The sequence below is a fragment of the Rhamphochromis longiceps genome, linkage group LG7, assembly GCF_057381845.1.
Source record: "Rhamphochromis longiceps isolate RC_006_pf linkage group LG7, R_longiceps_female_GT1.1, whole genome shotgun sequence".
Lineage (NCBI taxonomy): Eukaryota > Metazoa > Chordata > Actinopteri > Cichliformes > Cichlidae > Rhamphochromis > Rhamphochromis longiceps.
In genome coordinates this window covers 66,982,392-66,997,731 of record NC_140563.1, presented here as the reverse complement: position 1 = coordinate 66,997,731, position 15,340 = coordinate 66,982,392, and the positions used below count along the sequence as shown (strand labels likewise).

General features: G+C 40.0%; 2 protein-coding genes across 2 annotated transcripts; both read right to left on the bottom strand.

Annotated features, from left to right (window-relative positions):
• Positions 1–616: 616 nt before the first annotated feature.
• LOC146666787 (uncharacterized) lies at positions 617–2,164 on the bottom strand. Its single transcript, XM_085410997.1, has one exon. The coding sequence runs from the start codon at positions 1,697–1,699 to the stop codon at positions 617–619; it is 1,083 nt and encodes a 360-aa protein (XP_085267123.1). The 5' UTR covers positions 1,700–2,164.
• Positions 2,165–10,394: 8,230 nt separating this feature from the next.
• On the bottom strand, positions 10,395–11,371 carry LOC146666786 (uncharacterized). The gene has a single exon (XM_085411424.1). It carries the CDS (start codon positions 11,369–11,371, stop codon positions 10,427–10,429), a length of 945 nt encoding a protein of 314 aa, XP_085267550.1. The 3' UTR covers positions 10,395–10,426.
• Positions 11,372–15,340: the final 3,969 nt, after the last annotated feature.

The following is a 15,340-nucleotide window of genomic DNA, read 5'->3' as shown; positions in this document are numbered from 1 at the left end:
ACAAGGTCATATAAAATAATCTTATTAAGCTGTAACCATAGACTGTATATAAACGATGGATGTGGACACCATGATGTCAGTTAGAGCCAGTTAGTATTTGGGCTGCTTCTATATTTGTTTTTTGCAGTCAGATGTGACCACTGGATGATCCAGTGAATGAGAGGGTGGAGGGCACAATAATCACCTCATGCTAGCTAGCTTAATTAGCAAGCTGTGTCCAAAGAGCGTGCAGGTTTTCTGTCATATATCCTGTTCCAATGGTGGATGTTCATTTCAAACATGTCCAAACTTTCAAATGTTGATCTGGGTATGTACAAGTAATCCCTGTAAGTCCAAAGCTCAATTAAACACTCAGTTTCACACAGTTTTTTTTCTATTCTTTGCTGCATAGGATACCAGTGAGAGAGAATAACCATAATATTTTCATGTCAGGCACAGAAGCCCCGGCTGCCAGCTACACAAACTTTGTGTTCACAAGGGCAGCCAACCAGGAAACATGTGGTTGATGTGAAGATGAGCAAGATGGTCCTAAGTTGAGCCTGACTGCACTCTTGAAAGCAGTATCTTAACTGTATTCAATGTAAGAAAATTCCATTAGCAAAACTTTTGTCTTGTTTTAACGTAAAAAAGCATTCTTGACCACATAAGCTGACACAATGGGCGTGTTTTGGGCTGGAAGAGTGATTGGAGCAACAGTTCTGATGGCAGTGACTGACCCCTGAGAAATGGCTTGCATGACAGGTCTGGAGGCTATGTTGTTGGTGACGATAAAGCGGGATGTTGTAGTATTGTAGACAGGCTGTCTCACATAAGGTGTAGGCACCGACATAGGGGACATAACGTAGGTGACAGGCATGGCAGCTGTAGGGTTAGACATTGGTATGGATGTAAATATAGGACCTGTAGGGCTAGAAATAGGTGTAGGAGGAAGCTGAGGATGTTGGGGGTGTGACACTGGAGCAGGCTGAAACATAGGAACTGAAGGACTTGACACTTGTGCAGGCTGAGGCATAGGAACTGTAGGACTTGACATCGGGGCAAAGGGAAGCATAGGAACTGTAGGACTTGACACTTGTGCAGGCTGAGGCATAGGAACTGTAGGACTTGACACCGGGGCAAAGGGAAGCATAGGAACTGAAGGACTTGACACTTGTGCAGGCTGAGGCATAGGAACTGTAGGACTTGACATCGGGGCAAAGGGAAGCATAGGAACTGTAGGACTTGACACCGGGGCAGGGGGAAACATAGGGGTTGTGAGACTAGTATTAGCCATCATACTGCAAACCTCTTCCTCAGTACTTTGTTTTGAAACAGCTTCATACACCTTTTGCAGCATGGTGGTGTGCTCAATCTGCAGAGCACCAGAAAGGACCTGGAAGTTCTCTGTGAGCCTTTGGTTCACCTCGCTGAACTTTTCCTCAATGCTGCTAGACTTGAAGAAGGTCTTAACAGTCTTGGTTTGAGAGAATTTTGCCATCAGATTCTTGGCAGAGTTCAAGATGACGTAGAGTTCCCTCAGAGCTCCATCGACAGTATCAGAGATTTGGCTTGGATCCCTCTGTCTGATGTTTAAAACCAGTCCTTCAACAGCTTTGACTCTGTCTGCAATCCGACTGCAGTACTCCTTATTGGACTTCATAGTGTCAGCCATCTTTTTGATTTTTTTGGTAAGCGACAAGATACTTTCAGCGTAGTCCATGATCAGCTGCACAGAAAGTAAAACAGTTAACGTGATTGTAGTGGTGCTACGGTGAAGTAAACTCAAACAGACTGAGCTAAACTGAGCTGAACCTGAAATTTTCCAAAAGGATAAAGTTTGTATGTGCACACAACAAAAAGGGTTAAAATCTCATTTCAGCACTCATGATAAGCTGGGATGTGCCTATGTTAAGCCAATTAACGCCATAAACCTTCCAGTCAGACGTATTACGGTGTGTTCAGACTGAAAGTGACTGGAAGGATATGTTTTGTTTTTGCCACTGCAACCCTTTCCCCTTTCACCTTCTTGGAAAAATACAATGTGTGAATACAAAATGGGAACTACCAATACAAATAAAAACCTTTTTTTTTTTTTTTTTTTTAAAGATTTGATTTCTCTTCAAAGTTGTCTCCTTGTGCACCTCCTCCTCCTCCAGAAATCTTTCAGTTGGACGTATGAAGGTGTGTTCAGACTGAATGTGACAGCTTATATGCAAAGTAACTGGAAGGATATGTGACGTTTTCCACTTTTGTCTGGGAAATCCCCCAAATTTCTTAGAAAAATACAATGTGTGGTCATGAAGTGGGAAACTGCCTATACAAACAAAAAATCCTACCTTTTTAAAATTTGATTTATCTTCAAGGTTGTCTCCTTGTGCACTTCTGCACTCCTAGTCTGCTGTTTTTAGATCCCTCTGTAGAAGTCCAAGCCCAGAAACCTGGTGGATCATAAGAAGATAAGTTATTTATTTCCTAACCGCCCAGAGCTCATGAGCAAAGGCAAAGGTCAGAGTTGGTCAGAGATGGAAATACTTTTTTTCCAGTTTCAACCACAGCAGTCTTTCATTTATTTATTTTGTATGTGTGATATAGGCCACATCTATGTGGAGATGCCACTCATCTGCTGGACTTGTGGGCCAAAATCACATTTTGAGCCCGCCTGTATTCTTTGAAAAAAATTAGTTCTTCAGGACAAAGTGTACACAACGTTTCAAGTTATGGGGTGGTTTTGGCTCAGGTGGTAGAGCAGATCATATACTGATCGGAAGGTTGGTGGTTCGATCTTTGTCTTCCCAGTCTGCATGTCAAGTATCCTTGGGCAAGATACTAACCCCAAATTGCCCTCCGATGCGTTCATCGGAGTGTGAATGTAGATTAGTTTGCACTTGTGTTTAGAAGTGCTTGAATGGGTGAATGAGGCATGTTGTATAGAGTGCTTTGAGCACTCTGGGAGAGTAGAAAAGCGCTATATAAGAATCAGTCCATTTACCATTCAAGCATTCTCTTTCTCTTTTCCTTTAAAACCAACAGTTGTCACTCCACCCTTCTACTATATTCTCGCTTTAATTATTATGAGGAACTGGTAAGTTATCCAAGGTATTCAAAGCTCAACCCTGAGTCTGGTTTTGGAGGCATTCCTGGCATCGTATTAATTCTCTTTTGGGTGTCTTCATATTTTGTTTCACATGTTTTCTTGTATTTGTTCTCGCAGTTTTTCTTGCTCATCAGTTTAATCATCTGTCCTTGTTTTTTGATAACAACTTCGTTTGTACGCCCTCCGATGTTTTTGCTTCCTTCGTCACTGTTCTTTATGATTGTATGCAATGCTGTATACAGTCTTAACTCTTTCCTTGTCGGCTCTCAGTTCATCAGTTTGCTTTTTTACCTGTTTTGTTTTAGCCCTTTGTACTTTGTGCAACTCGGGTGTTTTCATATTAGCCATTGAAAGTTCACTTTTTGTTCTTTAAGCGCTTCTGTGTGCTGCATTTGCGCAAACTTTCTGCAAATACTCGACTGCCTTTCGAATACTTTTTAAAGTTCTTGTCTGGCAAATGTGTGTTGAATGTTTTTTTGTTCTCAGATTTTGTCACGATGAGTTGTGTGGCTGTCAGTGGCTGGACCCACGTGCAGGACTCGGAGACAAAACATTAACTTAAACGACGGCTTTATTTGCTGGAGAGTCACCTTTGGACGATGCATAAACAACAACTTAAACTAACTAGACAGGAGATGCTGAAGGAAGACGACCATGGATACACACAACAAACGTGGAGGACGCAACAACTGGCAGGGAAAAACACAGGGCTTAAATACATACTGAGGTGATTAGGGAATGTGAAACAGGAGGAGAGCACAGCTGGGACTCATCAGACATGACAAGACAAGGGGAGGCAAAACTCAACACATTGACATAGTACACAGACTTTCAAAGTAAAACAGGAAACTGAACAGACGTGGACTAAACTAGGGGATACAGTGACAGAAATCAAACCCAAGAGAATCAAAACACATCATGAAAACAAAGATAACTAATACAAACAGAAAAACACTGAGTCCACAGACTCAGGACCGTGACAGATTTCTCTTTAAAGAGATTTTTACCTTCCTGCGGTGGCTTCAGCAAAGAAGATATTTTCACAAAACAAAGTACTCACAACTCTTTTTATTATTATCTATTAGCTGCTAGCCTTTCTGGATTTTTTAAAATCATAAAATTGCCTTATTAAGTCGTAACCACAGACTGTATATAAAAGATGTAAAGACACACCATGCTGTCACTTAGAGCATCAATATTTGCATTTTAGCTGCTTGTATATTTGTTTTTTTGCAGTCAGATGTGACCACTTATATATCGCGTTTCGATGGTGGATGCTCATTTTAAACTTTTAAACCAAAGTTTCAAATGATGATCTGGGTAAGTACAAGTAATCTCTGTGAGCACAAAGCTCAGCCTTCATGATGCTTCACATGGTGTTTTTTCTATTCTTTGCTGCATGTGACACCAGTGAGAGGGTATAACCCTAATAAGGTCATGTCGGGCAGAAGTCCCAGCCACCAGCTGCACCAACTTTGTTCACAATGGCAGCCAATCAGGAGAAACACAGACAAATACAAATCAGTGATAATGGGTCCGCTTTAAAGATTAAAATGACCAAATAGTCACAAAACTCAGCATAACTGTGTAGCTGACATCGAAACGAAGGCTTCGCTCATGATGTGGTTGATGTGAACCCATTGCAAGATGGTCCCAAATTGACCTTGACTGCAGTCTTATGTTTAGTTTCATTCTTAACTGTAAACAAGTTTAACAAACTTCCTTAGAAAAACCTTTGTGGGTTTTTTTAGTTTAACATAGCTTCTTGACCACATGAGCTGGTGGGTTTTTTACCTTCCTGCGGTTGCTTCAGCAAAGTCAGATTATATATTTTTTTGTCATTCTTTGGAGCAAATTGAATTGAACAACTGATGGGATTTTTCCCATCTTATGACCAATCAGTATCACAAGCTTTGATCTCAGACACATCATTTAAGTAGTCTTCACCAGAATCGGCTCTTCGGTCTGTCTGTGAGGACTGCCAAATCAAATCACTTTTATTGTCACATCACATGTGCAGGTACATTGGTACAGCACATGTGAGTGAAATTCTTGTGTGCGAGCTTCACAAGCAACAGAGTTGTGCAAAATACAATAATGTAAACAAGCAAAATACAAGAATGGCTACATCTGAAACTAATAAATATATGTACAATATATAATAGTATATGCATTTCTGGATGTGTATACTAAATATTTTTCTACGTGTGTGTGTGTGTGTGTACACATATTTTACAAATTAAATAGAGTAAACAATAAATAAAATGTATAAAAATATACAGAGTTGAGACATTCCTTTAAGATAAGGCGTTTTTTTTTAGCATGAAAACCACAACAGCCTCCTGTCAACAGCTTATTTTTCATACTGGGGATAAAACGGTTTTGTTTAGATTAAAAACAGACCCAAACCAGACCCCAAATTTTGAAAAAAGCTAAAACAATAAACCACAGTGTAAGACATCTTATTCCCACAACAACAGTGTGAGATGTCACAGGAAAATTGGGTGCAGTTTCAGTCATAAATTATATTTTTTGCTTTCATTTCAGCAGATTACAGAAGTACGAAACGTTTACTTGCACATCCTTTCATAATTGACCAGCGCAACTGTTCTTTGTCTTTAGAATTCAAACAGCACATCTAGAGCTAGAGAGAAATTTCCATCCTGTGCAACAGCATCCTGCATTCAAAAAAAGACTTCAAGGCTTAGTTCAAATGAAAAGTGAAACTATGTTGTGAAAAGTTTGCTGGCCTCATACTGTCAATACGTGATCGATTTGTTTCTGTCTCTGATTGTTTAAGTGGGATTAGGACGGGCCTTTTGGATATAGATGGAAAAACTGAATCAGTCCTTTAACACTGTAGAAACTCTACCCGTTTCTTTAAAAAATGCAAGCATTAAGAAAGCATTCATGGCAGGACATGATGAAGAGTTTTAAATTACAAGACTGATTTTATTTTATTTTTTTAATGACAGCTACTCGATTATGCTATTTGCCTTGTCAGGGCCAAGACTGGTGTAAGAGTAAAAGGAATACATTAGCGATTATTGAAGCATTAAAGCTTCAAATCTGTGGAAGAAGATGACACAGTAAATAAAAATGTGAAGAATTTAATGGCAAGTTTTAGAAAATAACAGCTAGAATTGGGACTGTAAAGCTGTATCCACAATCAGATAGTTTAAAACAGGGGTGTCACCTTCAGTTTCACTGGGAAATCAGATTCTCATCGAGGTCCAGGCATGTATGCTTTATTGAAATGCTCCGATTTAATGCAAAATGTGTCTCACGCAGCTTTTTCCTCTCACAGTATTTCCCGTGTAATTCCCTGAAACAGTCAACAAACAGTGAGTCTCTACAGCCTCTGATCTCTGCAAAACTCTGCTTTTTGCTGCTGGGTGAATTAAGACAGAAAAAAAATAAAGACAAAAATATGTTTCCTGAAAACAAAAATTGTATCAAGGCAAATGCATACACACGTTTCTCTTTGCCCATTATAGTCTCATCTCTCAGTCTGCCTAGTGCACTGCCTCAGTACACCCGGCTAGAACCTGGCAGGCCAAAACTGATTAAAAATGGACAATATTAAAGTTACTGAAGGGCAGGATTTAGCTTCTTTAATAAAAATAAATACAATATAAAATCTAATGACATACAGGAGAAGATTAATACCATGCAGAAGATTAAAGATTGTGTTTGGTTCTTTACCGGTCAGTGTGTGTCATCAGCCTTCCTGCTCAGGTGTTGAGGAAAATGAAGCTCAATTTCATTTTTGCAGGTTTTAAAGTGATGTCTCAAACATTTCTGGCATCTGTGTTATGTCTGTCTACAGCGACAAACTTGACTGTAATAAACCTGTTTATCCTGTAAAAACCAACATGCGTAACCTTGTGTTCAGCATTCACAGGTAACGTGAGCAACAGCACTACTGCAAACAAACACAACTTACCAAAGGAGTATGCAGTAAATAGGTTTTGCACTGACTATGAGGTTGAACCATCTGTATTTAAATAATCTCTGCTGGGAGGATGAATTTTATGTGTGCAAGCTGTTAAGTTTGGGAACAGCTGCCACAAACTGTATATAAAAGACAGATCATCATCTAGTGGTTTTAGACACTGTATTAGCAGCCACCTTGTTGGTTTTTTGAATTTGGATGGGGCCATATTTACTTGAAAGGAGATCAAAAAGGTGCTCCATAAAGAAAGGAACAGAAAAAGATCTAGTATGACGCTAACATACTTCAGATATCCAAAATACCAAAGTGCATTACTGCATCACTCATCATGTTTTATGATGTTAGGCTGATATACACAGTAGGAAACACAGGGAGACTTCAAAACACGAGGAACAATGTAACACAGGTCAAAGACACACACACACACACACACACACACACACACACACACACACACACACACACACACACACACACACACACACACACACACACACAATGACAAGACTGGAGGAACAGAATAGGAATATAAAAGGAGATTAACTAAATACTATATAGACGAGACACACAGAGGCCATAGCCAAACATAACCTAAGAAGCAGGACTTGGAAGGCAAAAGACAAACAGAGAGTGGTGGAGGACATAACAAATGACATCAGGATAAATAGAAACAATACAACCTATATTACAAACAAAACGAAGCTTAAACACAAATGATCCTTATAAACAAAAGGAATGACAAACCCACTAAAAAAAACCTATACAATGAAAAGAATGGGGAGAGACCAAGGGCACAAATAAACAGCATGGACAGACGGCAGGGGTACACACACACTCACAAAAAAATACACTTTTATGTGTTTGTTACTTTCCAGAGTTGAACCTCGTGCTGACAAAGGCCTGCAAAGTCAACATGCCAGAGTTCTGTCAGTCCATCCTTAACAAGGGGACACTTGAAAGTGAGCTGGAGGGTCAGGTCATCCCTGCCTCAAACTTAAATACGAGCCACGGCTGACTTTGCTTTTCCAGAGTCCCACCTCACGTCCAAGTTTTTCACTTGGCAATCAGGACCTGTTTTACTGAGCATTTCTTGTTATGTTTCATCTGTCAGGTGTAGGTTATACGTTTACAGCTAAAAATATTGGAGTTGGGGTTATTTTGCTCATTTCCAGGTCTGTATTTTTATTAGTCGAATCTACTATAGTAGCTTTGCATGGATAAGAGCTCAAGATCAACTTTTTTCTTATACTGGGCCTTGATGCAGCTGCTCAGTCCATCACCTAGCTGAGCGGACATGTTTTAGCTCCTCCCCTCTTTAAAGCAACATTCTCATTGGTTGCCCATTATAAACAGAGGGTTAAATAACTAGTTGGGGGGGCTTCTGTGCCTGTGGCATTGTGGATATCACTGATACTGTTTCTCTGTGACATCATTAAGATCCCAGAGAAGACAAAAGACAGACAATGAGAGTTTTTTGACCTGAAATTTGACCTTTTGACTTTTGACGGCTGCACATCCGATGTACAGAAGCTCTCCACTTTCACTGTGACGCACACACAAACAGTTTTGAGCACATCAATGATTTATTTAGCTGGTTTGTTCGTCCAGTCACAACATCCTAACGCAGGTTTTCTCTTTCTGTCAGAGCAAACGTGTTTCTGTTCTGTCAGCAGTTTATTTTGAAACTGGAATCAACTGATTTTCATTTGTTCTTGTGTCCAGCAGGAGGCCCCAGAACTGATCTTAGTGTCTAGGTTTTAACTACCACTTGGTTTTGCTAAAGCAAGAAGTCTTTATTGTTACATTTTGGATGATTTAGAAAGGAGAAACATGTGACCTCCATTCCCACCTTAAAATATTGTCTCAGATTTCAATAGCCCCTCTATACATCATATATACAGTATATGAAAAAAAAAAACACATCTTGATTGCTTAGGTTAGAATCCACTGTGGTGGTGTACAGAAGCAAAGATGGTATACAGATGTCCAAATACTTATACTTACTAACTCCACACTATTTAGAAACAATTACAGTTAATATCCAAACTGAGATGTTATAAGATGTGTGCTTTTTGTGAATCACAGAAAGTATATGTTGATTTGCTTTGACTTTTCAGTCAGGCAACATCGGCGTTTCGAGAACATGGTGTGGGTGTACACTGACGTTTTCGACAGCTGTGAATGACACTGAAAGCTCTTAGCCTCATATCATCACTGACACACCTCATTGTTTTTGCATCATTCACTCTCTGCATGTGCAAACAGGATACCTCCCTCATCTTATAGACGTTTCCTGACTCAACTTTCTATTTCTCTGAAGTTCTTATGCGAAAGAAAAAGAAAGTCCTCTCATCCAGCCTTATGTGATTAAGAAAACAGAGCTTCTCCTTATTTCCTAATAATAAAGCATTTTTATTATTTATTCTTTGATCAGTATATAAATGAGAAATCTAGTTTCACTAGAAAAACTGAATGTTCACATGTCTGAATATTGTGTGTGCGCATGATCCAACTTCAACTTTGGTAGATTAGTGGGTGACAGTGTGAATGTGAGAAGATAACTCTGCCACCAAACCATCAAGCTGCATGATTTGAAAGTACGGATATTGATGGTTGAACACAGAACCATAATTCCATAATGGTGTCAGTTATTTGTATGTGATTTTGCTGATAGTAAATTGTGTTTAACACTGATCAGAATATCTCATTAACTTTTTGACAGCCAGCCAGGTGAGAGCAAAAATACACTGAAATACCAACAAGTCACATTCTACTTGGCCAAGATGTGTCTGTTAAACACAGTGAGTACCAAATGTTTCAGGAAAATGGTCACCAAAATATGTGTTATCCGCCATGCAGTGATTTTTCTAAAGTAGTAATACCTGTGATGTTTGCAAAACATTGCAATGAAAATCTCACAGCTGTAAGTGGTGTGCATAACCATCATGCAGGTACACTGAATGGAGTAAAAGATTACATTTAGCTTCTAAGAGATGTACTGAAAGATAACTGTAAAATCACTCCATGTGTTTTTTCTATTCTTTGCTGCATGTGACACCAGTGAGAGGGTATAACCCTAATAAGGTCGTGTCGGGCAGAAGTCCCAGCCACCAGCTGCACCAACTTTGTTCACAATGGCAGCCAATCAGGAGAAACACAGACAAATACAAATGAGTGATAATGGGTCCGCTTTAAAGATTAAAATGACCAAATAGTCACAAAACTCAGCATAACTGTGTAGCTGACATCGAAAAGAAGGCTTCGCTCATGATGTGGTTGATTTGAACCCATTGCAAGATGGTCCCAAATTGACCTTGACTGCAGTCTTATGTTTAGTTTCATTCTTAACTGTAAACAAGTTTAACAAACTTCCTTAGAAAAACCTTTGTGGGTTTTTTTTAGTTTAACATAGCTTCTTGACCACATGAGCTGGTGGGTTTTGAGCGAACAGTTCTGAAGACAGGCATGGTGTTCGTGTTGTCAGTGACTGACCCCTGGGAAATGGCTTGAATGACAGGGGTGGAGGCTATGTTGTTGTTAACGATAAAGTGAGATGTTGTAGTATTGTAGAGAGGCTGGGCTGCAAAAGGTGCAGACACTGGCATGGAGGGAAGTATAAGATTTGTAGGGCTAGACACTGGTGTGGGAGGAAGCTGAGGATATAGAGACCCTGACAACGGAGCAGGCTGACTCATAGAAGCTGTAGGACTGGACAATGGAGCAGGTGGAAGTATAAAACCTATAGGACTGGGCACTGGAAGAGGCGGAAGCACAGAAGCTGTAGGACTGGACACAGGTGTGGGAGGAAGCTCAGGATATAGCGGGCGTGACACTGGAGAAGGGGGAAATATAGAAGCTGTGGGACTTGAGACTGGAGAAGAGGGAAGCATCAGGGGTGTGAGACTAGTATTAGCCATCATACTGCAAACCTCTTCCTCAGTACTTTGTTTTGAAACAGCTTCATACACCTTTTGCAGCATGGTGGTGTGCTCAATCTGCAGAGCACCAGAAAGGACCTGGAAGTTCTCTGTGAGCCTTTGGTTCACCTCGCTGAACTTTTCTTCAATGTTTCCAGCCTTGAAGAAGGTCTTAACAGACTTGGTTTGTGAGAATTTTGCTATCAGATCCTTGGCAGAATTCAAGATGACGTAGAGTTCCCTCAGAGCTCCATCAACAGTATCAGATATTTGGCTTGGATCACTCTGTGTGATGTTTAAAACCAGCCTTTCCACAGCTTTGACTCTTTCTGTAATCCTTCTGCAGCGCTCCTTATTGGATTTCATAGTGTCAGCCATCTTTTTGATGGTTGTGGTAAGTGACAAGATACCTTCAGCGTAGTCCATGATCAGCTGCAGAGAAAGTAAAACAGTTAACGTGACTGTAATGGTGCTGCGGTGAAGTAAACTCAAACAGACTGAACTAAACTGAGCTGAACCTGATACAAACTTTATCCTTTTGGAAAGTATGTGTGTAAGGGGCTATTAGCCCCGCTATGTAGGGCTGAAGAAGTGCACAGGCTGCCCTGAACGACTAAAGGGTGGTGGGATCTGAGTCCACGACCCCCATCCCAGTACAGTTGACCCCGATACTTACTTCTATAAGAATGGTTTTAGCTGTCTGGCTGCTACAGGCACAGAAGAAGGGCTCCAGGGCCCAAACCTGCGAAACAGCGACTGCCTGGAGTGCACTGTACTGTCGAATATTCTCAATATGTCACTTCCTCTTCGCTTATTCATACAGCCTGCTAAAGGCCCTACATGGCAGTTTTCCACAAGTTATATGTATGTGCCCTCACGTGTGCACACAACAAAAAGGGTTAAAATCTCATGTCAGCTCTCGTGACACTACTAGCAGAGGCATGGCTGTGTCAAGCTAGTTAGGCAAACTAAAGTCATAAATCTTCCAGTCAGACGTATGAAGGTGTGTTCAGACTGAATGTGAGAGATATAATGCAAAGTGACTTAAGGATATATTTTACAATATCTTTGGTAACCTTTTCCAACTTCTCCTGCCCAAGACATTCTTAGAAAAAATAGAATGTGTGGTTACAAAGTGGAAAACTGCCCGTACAAGTAAAAAAAATCATACCTATTTTTTAGACTTGATTTCCCTTCAAGGTGGTCTCTTTGTGCACCTCTGCACTGCTTCCAGTCTGCCTCTTTTAGATCGCTCTGTGGAAGTCCAGGTGCAGCAGCCTGGTGGAGTACAAGAGCATCACAGTTATTTCCTTTATTACCACCCAGAGCTCACGAGCAAATGCAAAGGTCAGCTTTAGATAAGGGGGGTCTCGACAATAATAGCAATACAATGCTATAAGTATCCAAGTACTGCATACTTTTATGTATGCATGATATATACTACACTGATGAGGGAGTTCATTTCAATTCAATTCAATTCAATTCAATGTACTTTATATTGTGAGGTAAAGACCCTACAGCAGGGGTAGGGAACGTTGGTCCTTGAGAGCCGGTGTCCTGCAGGTTTTAGATCTCACCCTGGGTCACCACACATGAATCAATTGATTAGTTCGTTACCAGGCCTCTGGAGAACTTCAAGACATGTTGAGGAGGTAGTTTAACATTTAAATCAGCTGTGTTGGATCAAGGACACATCTAACACCTGCAGGACACCGGCTCTCGAGGCCTGGAGTTCCCTACCCCCGCCCTACAGTAACATATAGTGGAGCTTCCACTCGGGCCCTTTGTGATTGTCTGCCCCACCCATTCCACACATGTGTATAGAGTCCTGCGTCCTCCTTGTCAGCTGTCAGTTCATCTGTTTGTTTCTTGTGCTCACCTTTTGTTCTTGCACCTCTGCGTGCTGCATTTCATCATGCTCAGGGGGTTGGATGGGCTTTTCCCCGTCTTGTATACAATCAATTTCATAAGTACTGATCTCAGACATATTCTTTAACTCAAGTATTCACTAGAGCCTTTCATCACTGTGTCTGTGAAGATTACCTTTAAGGCTGTTTTTGCATCATGCAAACAACGAAATCTCGCCTATGAACAGCTGAACATTTTTCATTTTTCAAGTTGTAGATAAAACACAACATTTTTGTCTTTCGTTAAAAGTCAAAACAGACCTAAGTTAAAAAAGCTTAAACAATTATCCACAGTATGAGATGTCTTATGTGTGACGTCAGAAGAACATTTGAAATAAAATAAATTTCCACTGCTTCCATTACAGTTTGCAGATCACAGTGGTTTACTTGTGCAGTATTTTATGACTAACCAGCACCACTATTTGTCTTTAGGATTCAAACAATGTATCAAGAGCTATAAATACGTCTCCATCCTTTGCTAAGGCATGCTGCAGGCTAAACTGGAACCACTGGTGGTTCTGGCTCACAGGATGCACATTTATAATCCCTGTGTTAAAAACAAGTCTTCAACACTTAGTTTCACTTTTCATTTAAACTATTTTTCTTCATTAATGTTTGTGATGGACATCAAAAACTCCCCTTGCACTGGAGGATGTGATCTGCCGGCCTCACACTGCTATTTCATGATCTATTTTCCTACTTCATGTGCCGACATTAAGAGAGGAGTTGGTGGTAAAAAGACAAACTTCAGAAGACACCATCTTGATTTGTTTCGGTCGTTCTTTTGTGCTTTAGGAGCAGAATTATTAGGAGAGGCTGCTTGGATATAGATGATCTGGAAAAACTTTGAATCGATCATTTTAATGTTCAGATAGTGTGAAACTAATTAAGATGAGACACAGTGGTTCACTGTGAGTTTCTTTGTCTAAAAGAAGAATGCCTTGTAGGAAATTGTATTTGCTTTTGGGCGTAGACACTCCACTTGTTTCTCATAAACGTGAGCTTTCATGCCAATGACACGTTCTTAATTATGCTGCTTGCCTTTTCAGAACAGAAACTGGTGTAAAAATAAAGTGATATTGGAAAAAAAACCCTCATTTTCTTTCTTATTGCAGTTACTGCACTACATTATAGACTTTGGAGACATTAGCACTTCAATCTGTGGATGTAGACGGCACAGTAAACAGAAATCTAATGAACTCATTGACAAACTTTAATAAATAACAGCTATGACCAGAACAGTAAAACCTGACATTGTTTACACATTCAGTTTCACTGGTAAATGAGATTCTCATCCAGGGCCAGGCATTTATGCTTTACCGACATGTTCTGATTTAATGTCAAATGTGCATCTCGCACAGCTTTTTCCTCTCGCAGTTGCTCCCATGTAATTCCCTTAAACAGTCAACAAACAGGAGATTTAGCTCAAAGAAACAGCCTGCTTTTAGCTTTGAGATGCAGTAAAGAAGAAAAATAAATAAAATTCTTTAACAAAAGTAAATACAATACAAAATGTAATGTCACACAGGAACACAGGATTAAAGATTGAGTTTGGTTATTTACCAGTCAGTAGATGTCATCAGCCTCCCTGCTGAGGTGTTGAGGAAAATGAAAGTCATTTTCATTCTCGGTTTTAAAGTGATGTCTCTGAAACATCTGTGGCATCTGTGTTATGTCTGTCTACAGCGACACACTTGACTGTAATAAACCTGTTTATCCTGTAAAAACCAACATGCGTAACCTTGTGTTCAGCATTCACAGGTAACGTGAGCAACAGCACTACTGCAAACAAACACAACTTACCAAAGGAGTATGCAGTAAATAGGTTTTGCACTGACTATGAGGTTGAACCATCTGTATTTAAATAATCTCTGCTGGGAGGATGAATTTTATGTGTGCAAGCTGTTAAGTTTGGGAACAGCTGCCACAAACTGTATATAAAAGACAGATCATCATATAGTGGTTTTAGACACTGTATTAGCAGCCACCTTGTTGGTTTTTTGAATTTGGATGGGGCCATATTTACTTGAAAGGAGATCAAAAAGGTGCTCCATAAAGAAAGGAACAGAAAAAGATCTAGTATGACGCTAACATACTTCAGATATCCAAAATACCAAAGTGCATTACTGCATCACTCATCATGTTTTATGATGTTAGGCTGATATACACAGTAGTAAAATGAAAGTCATTTTCATTCTTGGTTTTAAAGTGATGTCTCTGAAACATCTGTGGTATCTGTGTTTGTCAGTGTACAGCGACAGACTTGACTGTAATAAACCTGTTTATCCTGTAAAAACCTACATGCGTAAACTTGTGTTCAGCATCTAACGCGTTCACGTGAGAGATGTTAAGATAAGATAAGATAAGATAAGATAAGATAAGATAAGATAGAACTTTATTAATCCCTCGGGTGGGTTCCTCTGGGAAATTCGACTTCCAAAAAAAGCACAGCAACGACCAAAGTTACAGTTACAGAACTGTTATATAT